Source organism: Periplaneta americana, chromosome 17 (assembly GCF_040183065.1).
Source record: "Periplaneta americana isolate PAMFEO1 chromosome 17, P.americana_PAMFEO1_priV1, whole genome shotgun sequence".
In the NCBI taxonomy this organism is placed as follows: domain Eukaryota; kingdom Metazoa; phylum Arthropoda; class Insecta; order Blattodea; family Blattidae; genus Periplaneta; species Periplaneta americana.
In genome coordinates, this window is record NC_091133.1 from 27,244,745 (window position 1) to 27,265,326 (window position 20,582).

The window sequence follows — 20,582 nt, forward strand, 5'->3', positions numbered from 1 at the left end:
AATACCAATAAATTCACCTAATTCTCACGAGAAAATAACGTGCGTCTTTTATCACATAACTTACAAAATGTCAGACACACGTGGCAGCCTCAACACTGGAATATGATTTCAATTGTTGTTTTGTTTGTATTGGCAGTAATGCATGATTATGCTAAAAATTGCTTAAATATGCATTATGCATGTTTTTATCCCCAAAAAGGCCAAAACATGCTAACATGCACGGAAAAAGTACACATAATTGGAACCGGAAAGTAATGAAATGGATAAATACTAAGTTCGAGCTATATCCTACGTTCTTATAAAAACATGCATTTACATGGAATTTTCGTCTCTAGTGATAAGTAATAAAAAAAATAGAAAGTATTAGCAAAGAGAGTTTTGCAATCTTTCGATTGGTTGTAGTACCATTTCCCGCAACAAACCAGAAGTAGGGGTACCTGTGGTCAACTTCGAAATTTCAAATGAGAACACAGGTCATTGATGGTATCTTCTTAGAAATGCTGTACATTGTTTATGTACGTACACTCTTCATAGTCTGCCACCTTGTACTAAACAACATTCTCATCTCCTCCTAACATCCGTGATTGCACGGAACCCTTCAGCACAGCTGAGAGATCCATTTTTTTTTTCATGTCTTCCCTAGTTGTTGGACGCACCTAGTAGACCATGTCTTTAATTCTCCTCCACAAGAAGTAATTTGGAGCAAAGTCAGGAGATCAGACCAGTCAAGCTAATGGTCCTCCTCGTCCAATCCACCGTATGGGAAATAACTGGTTAACAACTCACAGAGTCCAATGTGGAAAGTGAACCGTGCTGAAACCACATCGTTAACCGAAGTGCAAGGGGAACATCATGAACCTACTGGTACAAAATGTTTCGAAGAATGCGAGCTTATGTTCTACCATTCAAATTCTCCTAAAAAATTTAGGTCCTATGACTCAGTGTCCAAGGAGGCCACACCATGTGTTGAAGCTACACATGTGCTGCTAATCCACTTCACATAGCCAATGTGGATTAACCAGAGACCAGTATTGGGCGTTATGGAGATTCACCTGACCATTACTTTTGAAAGTTGCCTCATCAGTCCACAGAATTCTGAACTTGAAATCATGGTCCGTGTTTAGAAACCAGTTACAGAAATCTACACGAGTCTGGAAGTCATATCCCCAAGTTCCTAATGGAAATGAATATGGCATGGATGAAATTTGTCTTCGAGAATTTTAAACACTATACTATGGTGCAATCCTGAGTCACAGGCAATCCTCCCTGTGGAGTCATGAGAATTAACTACCACTGCAGCGAGGACATCAGAGCTTTGTCATTCCTCACAGGTCGTCTGTTGTGTTTCGGCAGCACCACACCAACTGTACACACATGCTTTGCAAGAAGCTGGAAAAAATTGTTCGAATGATGGGTGTGCAATAGTTATCTCTCTGCATAAATATGTGCTGCTTCTCTGCAATTCCGATGGAATTCTCCAAGTATCATCAACATATCAAATGCTTCATTTGTGAATAGCATTTTCCAAATAGCAAACTCACAGGGAGACGGCGTGATATGGGCGAATACAATAAATCATACTACACTTCCATTAATGCAACAATATATTTAACTGAACATTATACACCATTAGTAATTTTCCTAGAGTTACAATAAAGAGGTGGGGGCAATAAATGTAAGACAATAGTTATGTTAACTAATACTATTTAAAACAAAAACAATTGTCAATAAAGAAATAAAGAGGTATGCTCATACGTGTACATAATTTGAAAATACGAAAAGAAAAAAAAAGTGTATCTTAGTTCACTACCAATATAACATTGTCAAGAGATTGCTGCATTTGCAGGCCTGTAAGATGCACGTGCAGGCCTAGATAGGAAACACCTTTATCCATGGACTTTTTTGGTGAAAAAATCATTTTAGTACAAATAATCACATACTGAAAAAAAAGTCATTTCCAAGGAATTTGTACTTAAATTAATAACCTATCAAGGGGAGAAAGTGGGGGAATAGTTACAGTAAAAGTCTATAAATCTTCAATTCTGTCCACTGAAATATATATTATATGCACTAGCACAAAAAGTGAAACACTCCTATTTTTTTTCCTTTAATTCAAGATATTCAGACAAATGGCTGTATGTTTGCGAGTAGAAAACAAGTGAACCGTTAATTGCTAATTAAATGAAATGATACCGGTACTAAAATGTCAGTATACTATTGTGGTAACTACAATATTTTCGCTAGGTAAGATCATCAATATAATATTGAAGTGTTTCGCTTTTCTGCCAGTCAATATATGTGTGTCACTGGAACAGTCTCTGCTTTGTGGCATGCATTGAATACTAGAAACTGGAATGATCTCTCTGACATAGCAGCAACAAAGCAAGCAACTCACAATGGAGGAGTTTGTGGAAATGAGTCCACTCACAATCACTGTGTCATAAGTAAAAAAAAAAAAAAAACTGAACAGAGTTTTTATTTAAACATGAAAGAGTGACAATGGCTGATCAAAATTCTACTCGGAACTTAAGCTTTCTATAATTATAACGTATCCCATTTTTAGACATTTTTATGGTAGGAAAATAACAAGCATATTAAACTCAGTTATATGGAACAGAAACATTATTAATATTTAGGTCAATTTTCCACAGTACAGTTTTTTTATATAGAACCAAAGTATGAAAAATGAACATGAGACAAATCAACAAATTAACTGTCATTGAAATGGATTTCTGAGAAGAGCTAGTGGAAAATCCAGAAGAGGGGGGAAAAAATAGTGAAATCCGAAGAATGATGCAAGCAGAAGAAACCATAATGGATGAGATTGAACAAACAAAATTGAAGAGCACGTAAGAAGGACGGAGGATAGTAAAATACCAAAGGCAAATAAATGGCAAGTTCAAGAAAGGAATAAAAGAGTCGATCTATAACTACAATGAGCCAACAATCAATGTGGAAATTTGGGATATAAAGGATGAAGATGCAGAAGACAGAGGAAGATGGAGAAATTTTAATTAAAGGATGTAATTGAATTTGAATTTATATATGTTTATGTCGTATTTGAAAATGTTCATGTGAAATGTATAATGCATGATGAGTGTAATATTTGGTTGGAGAGAAAATATCAGAATTGACGAGCATTCTCAGTTACATAACATGAAAAGCAACTTATCAGTCGGCAAATATGGTAATTTCAGTTTGATTTTTGTATTCTCTTAGATGGCTCACCATAATGAAAAGTCAATATAAACTGTATTTCCAATTTTTCTGATGAGTCCTAACTAAAAGAAAAACTGAGACATTTAGCATGTAGGATCTGGTCTTAAGGACCTGAATACAAGTAATTAATGAGAAAGACAAGGGTTTATTTTCCTTCTTGGGAGGACAAGAAGGAGTGGAGGTAAACGTCACGACAAGCAAAATAAATATACATCTGTACTGTTAATCAAGACATAACACAGAGTATTGTATGGAGAATGCAGTGTGATCACAATCAATGCACGTTTCATACAATGCCTGTATTTCAGTTTTTTTTTTGTCTCAAATGGTACTTACATTTCAAGAAATGTAATCTATTATTATAAATTCTACAGACATAACTACGCAACATTTTTTAGTTAGTATTACTACTATTTATGGTCCAGATAGTATTACTATTATTTGTAGTCCAGATGTTATCAGCATGTACTTTTTTATTGATTTCAATGCCATGTGTTTTTCCATGGTTTTTCAGATATCGCTTCTGAGCAAACATCTGGCCACATACCAGACATTCATATGGTTTTTCACTAGTATGTGTAAGAACATGTCTTTTCAATGATTTTCTCAGTCTGAAACACTTTCCACATACTTGGCAAGAGTGTGGTTTTTCACCAGTGTGAAGCAATTGATGTATTTCTAACTGCTGCCTCCTTTTATATGATCTGTCACAATGTGTACATTTATATGGGGAAACATCATTATGAAATAAATTGTGAATATAGAGAGATGCTTTAGTTCTGAATGACTTTCCACAGATGTGACAGACCCAAGGACGTTCCCCAGTGTGAGTTCTTCTATGGTCCATCAATGCACGTTTGTTGGCCAACTTACGCTCACAAAATTCACATGCATGTTCTCTAATACCCTCATGTACTTCTTTTACATGCCGATTCAATAAACTTGTTGTACGGAACTGTTTGCCACATACATGACATGTACAAGGTTTTTCACCAGTGTGAATGCGAAGATGTATCAAATAGCTGCATTTTGAAGCAATATACTTGCTACATTGTTCACACTTGTAAAGAGTTTTGCCCTCCACTTCTGTTTGTGCTCTGGATGTTATTTCATAGACAAAATTCTTTTTTTCAGTGTGTACTTTTGAATGTCTTATTACATCATGCCTTCTTGTGAATAGTTTGGAACATGTATTACACTTAAACTTTTTCTTTTTTAGTACTTCAGTTGGTGAAATTTCTCTCGAATCATTTGTGCGGGTTTTTATGCATCTCTTAAAATCACAATTTCCTTCTGTTTCAACACAAACTGATTTACCATCAGAGTTCAATAGTTCATCAATATCAACTTCAGATGCAATAATTGAAGGCGAATGATCACTGTCAATGTCAAGAGGAGCTGGTTTTTTGGAATGAATTTTCATATGTCTATGCAAATCGTATTTTCTTGTTAGTATCCTACCACAAACATAACACGGAAAGCCATAAGTGACATCATCATTTTCAGTTTTACTTTTCTCAGTAGATCCATTTTCTCCTGTAACAACTGCCAAAGGATTCTCAGAATTTATACTCGAAGAAACAGAAATATTTATATTCTTGGTATGTGTAAACAAGTGTCTACGAAGACCACGTTTTCTCGTAAGCTTTTTATCACAAATATTACCCTTGAAACCTTGCATTTTTCTGCTTTCATTATTGTCAGGAGTCACTGTAACATTTTTTCCCCCATTAACATCATTCTTCTTGAGGTCAGTTAAATTATTCCTACTATTTACATCTAACTGCTGAACACTACTACTTGCAGTCATATCACTGTTAGGAATTATAATTGTATAAGAAGTTGTACTTATAGAATCAGGAGTGTGCTGGTCATGCTTTGTGAAATGTCTATACAATTCACATTTCCTGCTAAATACTCTTCTACACCTATTGCAAGAAAACTGTTGCTTCTTTGGTGTCACAGGACAGTTTCTTCTGCTCGGTCTTGATTTTATAGCACTGTTATTAAACTCATTAGGCATTTCACCAACATCTGTCTCAAATTCATTTTTTACACGATTATCTGAAAAGCTCAAACTATTTGAATGTGTTGCACAAATGTGATTCACCAACTTTGTTTCTTCAGCAGATATCTGCCCACAGGAACCACATATGAACCACATATCTTCTGAAATACTACATTCATCCTTAATGTCACTCAGTGCACCATTGGTGTCCCTCGGCTGAGTCATGTTCCCCAATTCATTTTGAGCACGTTGGAAAGCCCTGTATGGAGTCTGAGGAAGTTGTTGGCACCTGCAAGACAAAGTGTGCAGAGTGATTACTGTTCCTCACGCCCAGAGTTTATTTAAATTAAATTCTCAGGAATTTTACATCAATGTACTAATTACTGTACACTAATAGTAGAAACATTACTGCCGAGGGAAAAAAATGACTTAAGCAAGGTTCCCACCTGCTACATATGATGCATATTATTCGACTGAAATATGCATTTTACCAAAATAAATGCAGCTTCAAACAACGAAAGTCAGAGAAAAATATGAAGTTATATATTCGTACTTTAAATGACACCTCTCTCTCTCTCTCTCTCTCTCTCAAAACACGGGAACTGGTAATTCATTACAAAGAGTAAAAGATAATATTATTAAGAGTTCTTAACACTCGACTTGTTTGGATGAGGAAACATAATTATTAGCTCACGTCTTCCTTTACATCCTTGTATGAAATTATTTCAACATAAATAACATGGAAACTGCTTCAAGAAGAATGTTATAACATCTTGTTCGAAGAAAACTCAATTTCTTAAAAAAATTAGCAGTCACTCTTGCAATGGAATAAATAAAAATGGTTACACTAGGTTAAGTACAAGGAAAATTACAGTATAATGGTTGTGAACTCTCCCTCCTACTTCTTTGTAAAATTGAACCTAGGATAATTCCAAAGGCAAGTGCACAGTAAGCATACCTTTAGTGGGAGAAGATGCTACTGCCTACAAGGTCGAATTCGATTCAAGCTTTGAACTGTGAACATCTGGATGTCAAGGTATACCAACACCATTCTCCTTTCTCTTAAATTTTCTAATGAGGACATTAACAAAATATGTCTAATGGTATTGAGAGATTCATTATCCATTTTACACATTCACTTGTATAATACTATGTAATTTATTTTTACTTCATTTCATTACTCTTCAATGTATTTTCATCTCATGTTTCTCCAAAATTAAATTGTACTTTATTTTTAAATTTATCATTGTTCCGTATTCTCTCCGCAATCATATTGTATTTTTTATTTAACCTCTGCTTTGTATTCTGGATCCTAGTGGTCAGCCGTAGATTTCGGCCAGATGTCCCAAATTGTAGAATTTGTGTGCGTTGAAAGATAAAATGAACATTATTACTGATACTGAACATGGTCTATCGCAAACGGACATTAATACTATATGTATCAACGTCAGTAGTATAAAAACAGACACTTCAGTTTTACTGAACCTTGGATATACTGAACGAAATATCCTGGTCAGCAGAGGTTCACTATAACCGGAGTTGACTATATATTGATTTGTGTAAATTGCATGGTTACGTTCTTTTTTATATATATAGCGTCCATTTCAAAACTTGTCAGTCTAAATAACTATATAATTTAAATACAATTCAATTAAACAAAAAACATGTCAATTTAGATATTGAGGGAGAAGTTTAAAACTAGTTTTAATTGCATATTAGTTTTCACCCCTTACCCCCACTTTGAAATTTCAAATGGCATTCCTATCTTGTGATAGTTAAATTTGAAAGAGTATTCAATTGTTTATACACCTCATTCATTTGTTTTCCCATCTTTTATTTTCTATCATCGCCTGGCAACCTGGATTATTGTTATTGTTGATTAGAGCTGAAGAGAATAAAGCTACAAAGACTATTGAGCATTTGATGTAATAGTTCTGTATTAAATAATTTTAAAATGGTGTATACCTTTTGAGAGAGAACAGAAATCATCCTTATTGATTAAATTTAGGAAATTACACAAAATAAACTGCATTTTTATCCTACAATCAACTGACAATAGCAATACAGGTTGCCAGGCGATGATAGAAAACAAAAGATGGCAAAACGAATGAGATGTATAAACAATTGAAGACTCTTTAAAATTTAAGCATCACAAGATAGGGGTGCCATCTGAAATTTCAAAGTGGGGGTGGCTAGGGGTGAAACCTAATATGCAGTTAAGGCTGTTTTTAAACTCTCCCTCAAATATTTAAATTGACGTGTTCTTTGTTTAATTAAATTGAATTTAAATGTTCTAGTTATTTAGACTGGGAAGTTTTGAAATGAACGCTCTGTATATAAATCATACTTGTTGTATTACTTCCAAATGTATTCTTTTCATATGAAATGTGCAATTTTCTGTTGGACTGTATTCCTAGTTACGAAGCAGTGTTATTATTCCACTGCTCAGGCAAACTACAATGAGGTCAGCAATGTAAGCAAATCATCTTGACATACCAAACAAAATGACTAGCTTCAGGATAACACAGTGGAAGGGATTTCATTATTTCAAAACTTAACCTACAATTCCTTATTACAAGGAAAAATACAACTTAATATTCAACAAGGTGGTAGGTTTGAGGTTAGGAGCACAAGACACAATTACTCGTCTCTTTCCTAACTTTCTGTTGCAAGTCTGGTCTTTCTTATGAACTAATGACTCAAGCATTGCTGCTTAAAAAGATATCTTGCAATTTTAAACCTCAGTATGCACTCTAATGTACCTAATACTTAAATTTTTCCAGTTTTTATACATTTTATATTATTACACTATTTGCTTTTATGCCACTTGCACAAATGTTAATTTCAGAGTCCATTATTATCAATATAGTTAATTTATTACTGTCATTATCTTTGTATACTGAGTATGTTTTGTCGGTATTGGGAAAGCTTGTAGTGAATAAAGAAAAATTAGTTCACAGTATTGTGTGAATTTAAATTCTATTATGAAAGTGGAAATACAAATCTATAAGTCAAAACTACTATTTTTCAGGTGATAGTCATGCAGCATTTATTCAGAACAATTACCTATATTAAGCAGTAGATTTATTTATAATAAGGCAAGGAGAAGTTGTACTCTTATGTAAAAAAAAAGAAAAACACATACACACGCACGCACGCAGAGAGAGAGAGAGAGAGAGAGAGAGAGAGAAAGTCAATATTTTCAAAACCTTGTCAGCAACAAAATATAATCTTAATCTTCCACCCTTCTAGTAATGATTACACGGATAACTTTACATTAGAAGAACTTAATACAGCATTGTTTCAACGTAAAAATAACAAAGCACCCAGTGAAGATGGTATTAATTTGGAGTTATTCAAGGCAATGCTTTTAATGAAAGATTTAGAAATGTCCTAAATGGAATTTATAATGAAGATCCTCTCTCAAAAAGCTGGCAACAATCCATTATAATCCCACTACAAAAAAGGCGATGTAAGTATCTGTGATAATTTTAGAGAAATAAGTATTTTGAATTCTGGCTATAACATTTACTAAAAATCAAATTAACTACTATGACACTATACTTCATGAAGCTCAAAATGGATTTCGTAAAGGTAGATCTTGTGTGGATAGATACTTCACTATTACACTCCTAATAATAATAAAAAAAAAAAAACAGATAATTCAATGTCGAAACACATAGGGCATTTCTTGATTTGAAGGAAGCTTTCAGTAGATTAAACAGAAATAAATTATTAGAGATTCTAACACATGATGATATTTCAAAACAATTAATAAAAGCTATATACAATATTTACAACGATAAATATATACAAGTTAGGATTGAAAACAAACTTTCGGAATGGAGGTCCATAAATCAAGGAGTCAAACAAGGTTGTGGCCTTTCATCTCTGCTTTTCATAATATACATGAACTCTATTATCAAGGAATGGAGACTAAAACCACATGGCAGTATACCACTCAATTGATTATACCATCTAGGCAATTTATTATTTGGAGAAGACGTAGTGTTTGCAGGATGAATAGAAGAAATAGTGTATGCACTTCTATGATTTCCCATTGTCAGTGCTGGACCTGACAACTAGTGGTGCTTCGATCACTAGGATCTATCGGATGTCTGAAGTCAAACCTCGAAAATACATTTCTTGCGCGTTTAATGATGAAAGTTGCTAGGGTTTGTTAATATGCTTTGTTATTGAGGGTTATGTAGATGTCTTCAATTTGTTGTGCTTTGAATTAACCAGTGACAAAAGAATATTGTATGGTGGTTTACAAAATAATTACAAAATTGTCATACTATTTTGTTTCGGGTTGTAGATCGGAATACAGTGGAAATAGTGTACCAAGACATATCTTTTCATCTCCCAAAGAAAAAGATGAGCCAGAGCAATTCCGTGGAAAAATAGGCAGCTTTCGGTAAATACCAGTATTTGTGATGCGCATTTTTCTGAATACATGATTATAAAATCAGACTGTTTTATCATAAAAAGTCAGAAGACAAAAATACCGCGAGTGCGTTGAAAATTACAACCAGGAGCTGTACCTACATTTTTCCTAATTTACCGAAATTATTAAATATATGAAAATAAACATTATGGAGTGGTAATATTCGATGTCAAACTCAGAGAAGAAATTCAATTTAATAATTATTCCCTTAAAGTGGACGAATTTGTTGATTTTGGAGATCTCACGACTGATGTCCAAAAGAAACAATTAGCAAATCATGTATTAGTATTTATGTTTATACCATTTATGCAAGATTGGATTCAACCAATTTACGCTAACAGAAATGCTACTCCAGGTGATATTCTCGCTAAAATTCTTATACAAGTTATACTACAATATTAGAAGCAGGCAAGTAATCATGGTAAGTAATTTAATTCATTTATAAGCACGTAAAATATCATTCAACTCTTTATTTACTAACATTTTGTAGGTTTTTTCTGTCTCTGAATTCACAACTTGTTATGAAAAGATTATTTAAATACTGAATTACAATAATTATAATTGTTTTCACAACGTTTCAGATCCCATTGTTTTTTCTGTTACGAACGTTCATAATAGTATTACCTGACAGAAGACTATTAATTATAAATAAGAGACTATAGACATATTTCTTAAGTTACAAATAGCCGTGTTAAATAGAAGAAATTTGCTTTTAAAAAGGACTACATTCAGCATAACAAGTACTGTGAACTCCTTCCGAGTCATGTTCATAGCAGTAGCAGTGCCGTGTTGCGGCGGATCCGTGTAAACTCACAGAGTGCGTACACCATTTCTTCTATTCGTCCTGGTGTTTGTAACGACCTCAGAAGATGATCAACATTTGGTCCATTCTTTCTACCAAACTGCAGAAAATTACACTATGGAAATTTCAACAGCAAAATCTAAAGTTCTGGCCTTTTTAGGAAAAGATCCAGTTTGTAGTAAAAAAAGTCATGAATAATAAAATACTAGAACAAATTAAACAATTTAATTACCACAGATATGAAATCGCATATGAAGAAGAAAAAGACCTCAATCATTACATTTAACAGAGCAATGGGAACTATTAATAACATTTTTAACTAACCATAGTACAGAAACACACATGCACTAGAATCTACAAAACATTAGTCAGACCTATACTATGCTACTGCAGTGAGGCCTTGACAGTCTGCAGTGTGGATATACAAAGAATGACTGCGGAAGAAATGAAATTTATGAGACATACAGCAGGCTACTCCAGAACAGATCATAAGAGAAACTCTGACATCATGAAAGAATTACAAATGAACCAATCATAGATTATATACAAATAAATTGGAAATTTCATTTAAGACGAATGAACTGTATCAGAATAAATTACAACCAGTGGGCAAAAGATCCTTAAGTCGACCCTTCAAATGTCGGATAGAGAACGTAACGGAACCTTTAGGTCCAAAATATGCAAGAAAGAGAATTATTATTATTATTATTATTATTATTATTATTATTATTATTATCATCATTATCATCACCACCGCTACTACTGCACAGAAAGAGTGCAACAGAAGATGGGGAATACCTATGAAACAATAGACGGATGGAGATCTGAAGAAGTAGGCATGTTGACCAAAGAAGACAAGGGCTATACAAAGTTATGAAGAAACAGAATTTATTGTTATTGGGTTCTAGGAAGACTACTGTATTGTAAGAAACTCCTAAATAAAATTATTATATAAAATATAACAACACTTTAAAAATGTCATAGTACCGGTACTTATTAAAATGTTACAAAAGTGATATACCTTAAATTATCCGTATAACTGTTTCAGACAAGAAAACTCCATAATAGTCATGTGCCAAATTGAAGGTATATAACATAAAAACAAATATTTTAATACTATGAAAAACAAATATTTTAATACTATGAAGAGTTTAAAGTCCTATTATACTGTATTTTGTACAATAAAGTGTTATAATGCAAATGACAATCAAGAAATGAAAATTATTATTACTACTATTATTATTAATTTTATACTGAATTACAATTACAGAATGGCAAGAAACAGACTCCTAAACTCTTAATGAACTATGTCCCAAGAGGAAAGAGAGGTCAAGGAAGACCTAAGAAAATACTTTTAGATAGTGACACCGGAACAGGTCAACAAATGGCCTAATTCCATGACAGCTAGATGATGATGAATTATTATTCACAAAAACAATCACTATTGTATTTGATACCTGAATTTGAATAGTAGTAATATTTTTTATTACTAAAACGAATATTGTATTAGCAGCTCACCATAATATACTGGTACTTTCCAGCACACAAATTTCTTCATATACCTGATACCTGTTGGTGACTCTTCGACAATGTCTGTTATAATGTGGAGGAGACAGCGCATTGTCCACATAGGCATACCGTACGAACTTTCTAACCCAACTATAACTACTATATTGTAAGAAAGCACTGTGTTCCTTTCTAAACAGGTTGTGACCATGTGCACATTTAACAGCTTCTAACTGAATCTTGTATTTGTCTATTTATAAAAACTAGTCTAGTTAATTATTACAGTATTTATAAATTAGCTTGTGCTCACAATACACGTTGTTTCGTTGAAGTTCTTGCACGTTTTATGTTTTTATTATAACAGCAAATAATTGTGTGCTAATACTGCTTTCTGCGTTGACGTCACAGAATCCACAGACAGATGTATACTTTAAATGTAATATTAAACCAAGTTCCACAAACATTATTGAATAAATCTGTATAAAAATGCATATTTGTATTTTCATTATCTGTGTACCAATCATGATTAAACGTTTGAAGTATAAACATAGGATTATAAATAACACTACAATAACTATATACTGATTTATTTTCAATATTATACAACATATATAAACATTACTAACAGACTATGTAAGAAAATAAAAAATGTACCAAGTACCCATACCATACATCGACATCAAATTAAACAGAAACACATATATAGTCTCAATATATACAAACTTTGCAGTATTCTTTATGCTTCATTTTTTAGTAATACCTTTTATTGCAGCAGTCATAATAACCCATTCGTTTATGTACATCAAACAGAATTTAAGAATCCTGTGAGTGAGTCAAGTCACAACTCAACATATTCAGCATACAGCATATTAGTGAAGTCAATTTCAAGGATAGTATCATTAAGTACTTAATATTTTCTATTAAAGAAAAAACAGGTCCCTAAAAATTATAAAAGCTTGTACCGTCAAATGGGGTGATAACAGACAGTGACTTTTCATGTTTCAGTGTTGGTAGCATCCGATGTAAATTTACTGTACTTTTGCAAAGTGATTCTTGAATTAATTATTTTTGATCTGAGAACATTTCCTTATTCTTTTATGCTACAGAATATCCATTGTTGAGTGGCAAGACAAAATCATAAAAATCAATTATTTTTATTCTAAGAATACTTTCAACTGTGCATTCGCAACCATTGTTAGGATCCAATTAATTTAACATCAGTTTCTGCTATTTCTTTGCAAAGCATCACCATTCTTGCTTGTGTGAAGTGAAGTAATTTTATTGTATTTCAAGTCAGTTATTTAAAAAACCAGCATACCAAGGAGTGTTATCGGACGAAGTGCAGTAAAAACTGGCAAATTGTCTTAAAGAAAGGCTCTGGAGAGTTTGTAATAGACATGTTGAGTAAATATTTTTGTCAAATTGGTCATATAATTTATTTTATAACAATATAATTGTATGTTATGTAATTAAGGCTGTATTTGTTAAGAAAGTTTAAAATAAAGCAGCAATAATTTCTGTATTAAAAAAAAAGAAATCTGTCCCAAATAACCCCACAGAAGCAAGAATATCGGACAATTATTTATCAACATTAGAGTCCAAACTCACTCCAATTGTGGGATGACACCAGGCAATTTTTAAATTATTGTATTAGGCTCATTTCTGAATGCCAGCATATCATTTGTAGATTGTTACATTCTAGAGATACATAATAATGTATAGTCACAAAAAACCGCAAACAAGTGGTATCTTAAAAAAAAATTTGGAAAAAAAAGTTGTCCAATATCACCCCATTTAGGTACTAGAATATTTTAATATAATCTTCAGAACTGAAAGTGACCTATAGTCATAAGTACAACTTAAAAGTTTGAAAAAACCTTTTTGATTATAGGGTGGGTTTATAAGAGTTATCAATAAATGAATATTGTGTCTATTCCTGTCATTTCTTTTACCTGTAATTTATATCCCATAGCCTATTTGAGGGTTCAATGCATTATTACGTCAAATTCACGTTTAATGATGGGGTTTTTCAATTCATTTACACAGACGAAATAAATGTGATCTATCTGGTGCTGTACTTCAAAAAGACATCAAGAGTGTTTGTCTGGAAGTAAAGTTGCAGAGCTTCTCTAACAATCAGCTAAGAATTTGGGGAAAGAAACACCTTACGATAATATGTAATCAAGATTGATAGGATAATTTTGTTCTAATATACCAGTCAAGTGATTACTAATTATGTGAACATATCATGTCTATTTCGTTGCTGAGGTACTTTAAGTGCTTATTTGCTTGCTCATTTAAAATAAAATAAATGCCATAATTACGGATTCCAGTCATGGAGAAAGAAATGTTTATATTCAATAGAAACTTCGCAACTTTTATAATACAACAGACCCCCAATTATCCAACTTCCTATTAACCGATTGGTGGGTTATCTGTCTTTCTGTCACTTCTTTCTTTGCTGCGGAAAAAATATGAAGTACTGTACATTATATTACTACTTCTTTTTTGAGAGAGAGTGTTATTACAAGTCTTTACTCTTACACAGTATGTAGTACGAATGTTGCCACTGGCAGCAACAGAAACAGTTACTTGTGAGTGGAGGTGTTTTTCCCAATTTGTAAAATAGATGACCACAAGAACTTCCACACAATTGCAAAACTCATGCACCATTCAGTCCTTGTCCTGCTATTCGAATGGCTGTATTGTGTAACTTATATGCGAAATGTCTTCCATGGATGTCAAAATAGAACATGTATCGAGGAAAAAAAAAAAAGGCAAATAATTAAGCTGTTTGCGAAAAGAGAAACTGTGGCATCAGAATACGAGATTGGCATTACAACTGTGCACAATTTATTAAAAACCAATGATAAAGTGAATATGTAGGTCCACATAAATCTACAACACGAGACCTCTACTAGTCTTATCTTTCCTTGACTTTAAAAACTCGTTGTTGACAACTAGACAAATTAGTGAACTTCTAGTCCATTATCTAGCATGTTAAACACAAGACCATGGCGTGGAATTTATGAAGTTGTAAATATTATGCACTTAACTCATAAAAATCTTGTATGGTACAGATTATCCGATTTTTTTATTAACCATTCAGTCCATCCCCATCATTACAATAGATAATAGAGTTCTACTGTACATTATTAATTTAAAACAAAGTTTCAAATAAAGTCATATATTTAAGGTAATTTTATTCAGACATGACACAAAACATGTACCAGTCAAAAACTGACAGCATTGCAAAGCAATACCTTTATAACAATTTATAGTTCCTCTATTACAACTAAGTAAGTCAAAAAGAGTGTTTGCAGCATGGTTCCAAATCTGTACCCTACATGCAATCACGTATAATTTCAAATACATAACATATGCAAATTGTTGACAAACAATAAATGCCTCTCAGTATTTCTGTTTGAAACTTAAAACACAGTAAATATTTATTTCGAAGGGTTTTCAATTTAAAAAAAATTGTTAACTGTAAAGAAACTTTTGTATAGGCCTACATACAGCAGAATTGTTCAACTTTAATTTCTCTGTCATCAATATTATTCCACCCTGCAAACAACTAGAATTGTAATATGTCTAGTAGACAGTGTGACCAACACGGCATGCCACCACTTCTCCAGAAGGGAGGAGGACTTAAGACTCCACTTACAGAATTCATGACAAGAGAAAAAAATATCCAAAACACAATGGCACTGAAAAATATTAATAATATGAATATAAATACAATATATAAAGGTATTACTTTGCCTTCAAATTATTTATAACCATAATTGAGGCTTTATCTGGAACAAGAACTTAACTACAAAATCTTGAATTTGAGATACAGAGCACCAAACTTTTTAGATCTGGTATAATAGCATTGTGCAGAACGACACTGAAATGTTTTTAGAGGGTGCTGTGTTTGTTGAAGGTAAATAATATTTTGTCAGAAGGGAGATGTGTTATTAAGAATTCAATAAATGCTGGAAACGGAAAAACGATGTAAAACATACATTAACTTGTTATTCCAGAAAATGCCTAAATTATAGTAGTCAGGAAAGGTATTTCATTAAAATTGCAATTTTAATATCATATTTAATGGCGACAATAATTAAGACAATTGAGTAATTTGTACTCTGTGTCAAGTCCATGAAAATGATACATTTAAAGATGCAACAAAAGAACCAACTTCTGACAGCTCTGTAATGTCTGTTTTTGAATTCTCTTCTATCTGCTACTCACATGGTCCAGCCAACAGAAAATGAATCCGCCACTTGCCTTTTCAACACCACTAGGCAAGTGAAGACAGCATTGCCACCTGGATTATTAGCTCTCAACTATCATATTGTAAACACTTCCGTGCTTATCAGTAATGTACACAAAATCTCTATCTGCTGTCTGTCTCCGAGATGAGGACAGGGGAGAGGTGGTGAGAGGATAATGCTGCTAGCTGTAATACCACACTCTGGCCCTGTACCTTCCAGTGCTTCACTAGAAATACCAGAAGTAGATTCTTTCGTTGTAGTAGCAGTAAGAATAGTTCAGAATTGAAGATAAAATTATGCTCAAAATAAAATTAATCATAACCACTCCACTGCATTGCCTCAGAAGAGTACTAATGATTTCAAAAGATTGCTTCGAAAATTAGTTAATATTCTTTTCCTTCCAAATATTTACAATATTCCCACATTTAGTTTCTTTCTCCCCCCCCCCCCTCTACAAAAGATGTACTCTAAATATGAAAGGTCCGTGAATTAAAAGTGCCACACCATAGTTATCATTTCAAATGTGCATTTCAGAAAGGACATGGATTGTTTCTGCCACTTGGAAATAAATATAAGTGACACCAAAGAGAATCCAATATCGAAGACTGCAAATCTTTTATCTATTTAACAAATATTATAAACTGAACAATTACAATACAACACATATGTAAATGTTCATTCTTATCATGAAGCCTTATCTTATTGATTACCAGGATGGTGGGCTTTCATATGTCTTTTGAGATATCTTTCCTGCTTGAATCCTAGTCCACAAGCTGAACAGACAAAAGGTTTGTCATCTGAATGCAACATCCTATGTCTAGTCATTTCATTTCTCGCTCTAAAACCGCGCCCACAAATATCACACATATGAGGTTTTTCTCCTGTGTGTGTTACTAAGTGTTTTACCATCTCATGTTGATTCCTAAACAATTTACCACAGTACGAGCATGCAAAAGGAAATATGTCAGTATGAATTTTGTTATGTATGTACAAAGTAGCCTTTGTTTTAAAGGATTTTCCACATGTACTACACACGTATGGACGTTCTCCAGTATGGATACGTCGATGATCTTCCATAGCAGGCTTCGCTGCAAAACTTCGACCACATATGTCACAACTGTGATTTTTAATGCCAGCATGAACATGCTTAAGATGATAATACAATCCAGTTTGAGAGAAACTTTTACCACATATGTGACAAGTAAATGGTTTTTCACCTGTGTGTACTACCTGATGGGATTTTAGGGTGCTCTTGCAACTGAAGTTCTTACCACACAATTCACACTGAAAAATTGGTTCGTCTTTTGGTGGTGCATCACTCTGAGGTCTATGCGTTCTTTTGTGTCTATTCAAATGGTATGTTCTATTGAAAATCCTTCCACAGATATCACAAGGAAAGTCTTTCTTTATAGATTTATTACTAGATCTCTTTGTTAGTTTAACAATTTTAAGCTTTTTTAACCTAGTTCGCGTCCTTTTCTTTCTGCCATTACTACTACTGCTGTGGTTACTTGGAGAATCTTGTGCTGATTCAAATCCTATCTCTGAACTATCTGATTCATGTTCAACAGATGTCTGCATTTTCTTGGCTTGTTTGTGACTTTTTATATGCATCTCCAACGAAAATTTTGTCCCTCTTATTTTCTTATCACAAATGTCACAATGGTATATCTCATCTGAGTGATGCTGTTCATCAGTCTTGGCTGCTTGTGTTTCATCAGAGTTGCAATCTTCAGACTTAATCCAATCAACAGTTTCAGAAACAGTAGAAATGGTGACCATGGGCTCGTACATGCTCTTCAGTGCATTTTGTGCCTGTTGAAACTCTCTAAACGTTGTCAGAGAAGACTGTTGACACCTGCAAGACAAAGTGTGCAGAGTGATTACAGCTGCTGACGCTCATATCTTGCCAGCCCACATCACCATTTTACTCCATAACACATTAGTTCACTTTAATCCTTATAAAGTTCACTGCACTTAATGTGTGCTATAGTTCACATGTTTGCAGCCATATGTGAAACAGGTACAAGCTCAGATGTTCCAAACAATGAAAGAGATACTTTCATGTGACAACACAGAAAAAAAATAAGATCATACAGACATTAAGAAATTCTACTCAACGATATTTCTTTACTAAATCAATGTAATGAATTAATATTTCCCTTTAACTCTGCCTTGTAATCACTCTATAACCCTGACAAATAATCTGAACTCCCTAAATAAAACACTAACAGAATGATAACTATGCCACAATTCATGTTAAACAATTCATCTACAAATAAAAAATTGTTAGTTTACAGTTCCAATACTTTCTGTGTCCACATTACCCCTTGTCCCTTCCAACTGATGACCTCGATGAGATTTCATAGTATGATTCCTCAAATATCTCTCTTGCCTAAAGCTGAGATGACAAATACTACATTTGAATGGTTTGTAATCTGAATGTATTAACTTATGCCTTATCATTTCATTCTGATATCTAAAACACTTCCCACAAATATCACAAGCAAATGGACGTTCCCCTGTATGAATCATCATATGTTTTGTGCATTCATATTGTCGCCTGAATGACTTACCACAATGAGAACATTTATGAGGAAAAAGATTTGTATGAGATCTTTTATGAGTATGAAAAGTTGCTCGTGTTTTGAATCTCTTCCCACAAAGATGGCATACTAACCTACGCTCTCCTGTATGAACTGTTACATGATCATTTCTTGTGCGAGTGTTTGCAAACTTCCTGCCACATATGGGACATGCATGTTCTTTGATGCCCTCATGTACTTCTCTCACATGACGCTGTATCTGAGGTTCAGCTCGAAATTGCTTACCACAAACATGACATGTGAAAGGTTTTTCTCCTGTATGAATCCGCATGTGTCTTACATATGTACACCTACGAAATAAATTTTTCCTGCAGATGTGACATTGGAAGTAAGTCTTTCCATCAACTTTAATTTTAGCACGAGATATGGCATCATCAACAGTTTTCTTCTTAATATCTTTAACATCAAATTTTGCAATTTCAGCTGAAAAATTTGTTTGATGTATAGTGTTCCCACCATCATTCACAGAAGAGTAAACCTCATTCTGAAATTCAGTTGATACTGATTCAATATCACATAATTCAGCTGGCTTTTCAATTGTAAGTTCCAAATGATGTACATTTCTAACATGTCTTTTCATATCAGCCTTCCTCGTAAATTTTCTTCCACAAAGTCTGCACACCACTTCTCTGCAAGGCTCCAGAGACTCTGCACCTATTACTGCAGTACTGACATGAACTTCTGTAGCATCACAGTTCTTATCTTTCAAGAAATGCGAATTTCTTTTGTGTCTTATAGCATCAGACTTAATAGGAAATGATTTACTGCAAATGTTACATGTGAATTTGTTTTTTGAAATACAACATTCAACAGACTTTGAAATGTTTTGCAACTTTGAATTTAAATCTGTATCCTTAGATCTATCCTTCAAGGAGTTAATGAAATGAACATTTTTTGTGTGTCTCTTAAGATCAAATTTCCTTCTAAAAATTTTCCCACATATATTACAAGGAAACTTTTCTTCCACCTCTACAGAATTTTCAATCTGCATGTTTAAAGACTCACAATCTTCGTTAGTGAAAGCTCCTGAGTTAATTGTTTTATGATTGATTTTGACATGCATTACCATTTCCCCCTTGTTTGAAAATATTCTACCACAGTCCGGACAAGAAAATCTAGTGCATTTTACATTGATATTCATTTCATCCAATTCCTTATTTGTAAATTCAGATACATATGCTGGCAAATGTTCACTTTTAAAAATTTGAGTATGACTTTCCACATGTTTCATAAACTGCACTTTATTTTCATGAAATATTTCGTCACATAAGTCACAATGAAACACAGCATCTGTGTGTTTCACACACAAATGTGTTGCCAATTCACTTCTTGTTAAACAAATATATTCACAGAAATTACATGATGCACCACTGGGAATTTGATTTCCTTCGGCGTCACTTAATGATACATAATTGTTTATGTCTGTTACGTTCTTCTGGTGATAACTATTCTGCAATGCACTCTGGCATGCTTCATGGTAAGTTTTGAATGGCGTCAGAGGAGTCGGTAGACACCTGCAAGACAAAGTGTGTAGAGAGATTACTGTCCATTGCATGCAGCAGGAGCATGAAAAGTAGATCTTGAGGAAAGGCATATAATTAAACACACTTTAATATCAAATTTATGGGCATAATAAAGCTGACAATACTTCTGCTATAATTATTCAAGGGTGAAAGAATTCCATAAAATTAAAACAGATTACAATTATAACGAGAGTACAATAATACCTAAT

The 20,582-nt window shown here is 33.4% G+C and overlaps 1 protein-coding gene across 18 annotated transcripts in view; it reads right to left on the reverse strand.

Annotated features, from left to right (window-relative positions):
- LOC138693202 (retinol dehydrogenase 13-like) overlaps positions 1-20,582 on the reverse strand; it is a 544,367-nt gene that overhangs the window by 314,770 nt on the left and 209,015 nt on the right. Inside the window, exon 6 of one of the 18 annotated variants that reach the window (XM_069816949.1) lies at positions 1,021-5,516. The exons of 15 other annotated variants lie outside the window; for them this stretch is intronic. In XM_069816949.1, the coding sequence (XP_069673050.1) occupies positions 3,614-5,516 (1,903 nt within the window). In that variant the 3' untranslated portion in view covers positions 1,021-3,613. 2 more of the 18 variants (XM_069816964.1, XM_069816951.1) reach the window with 2 other exon arrangements.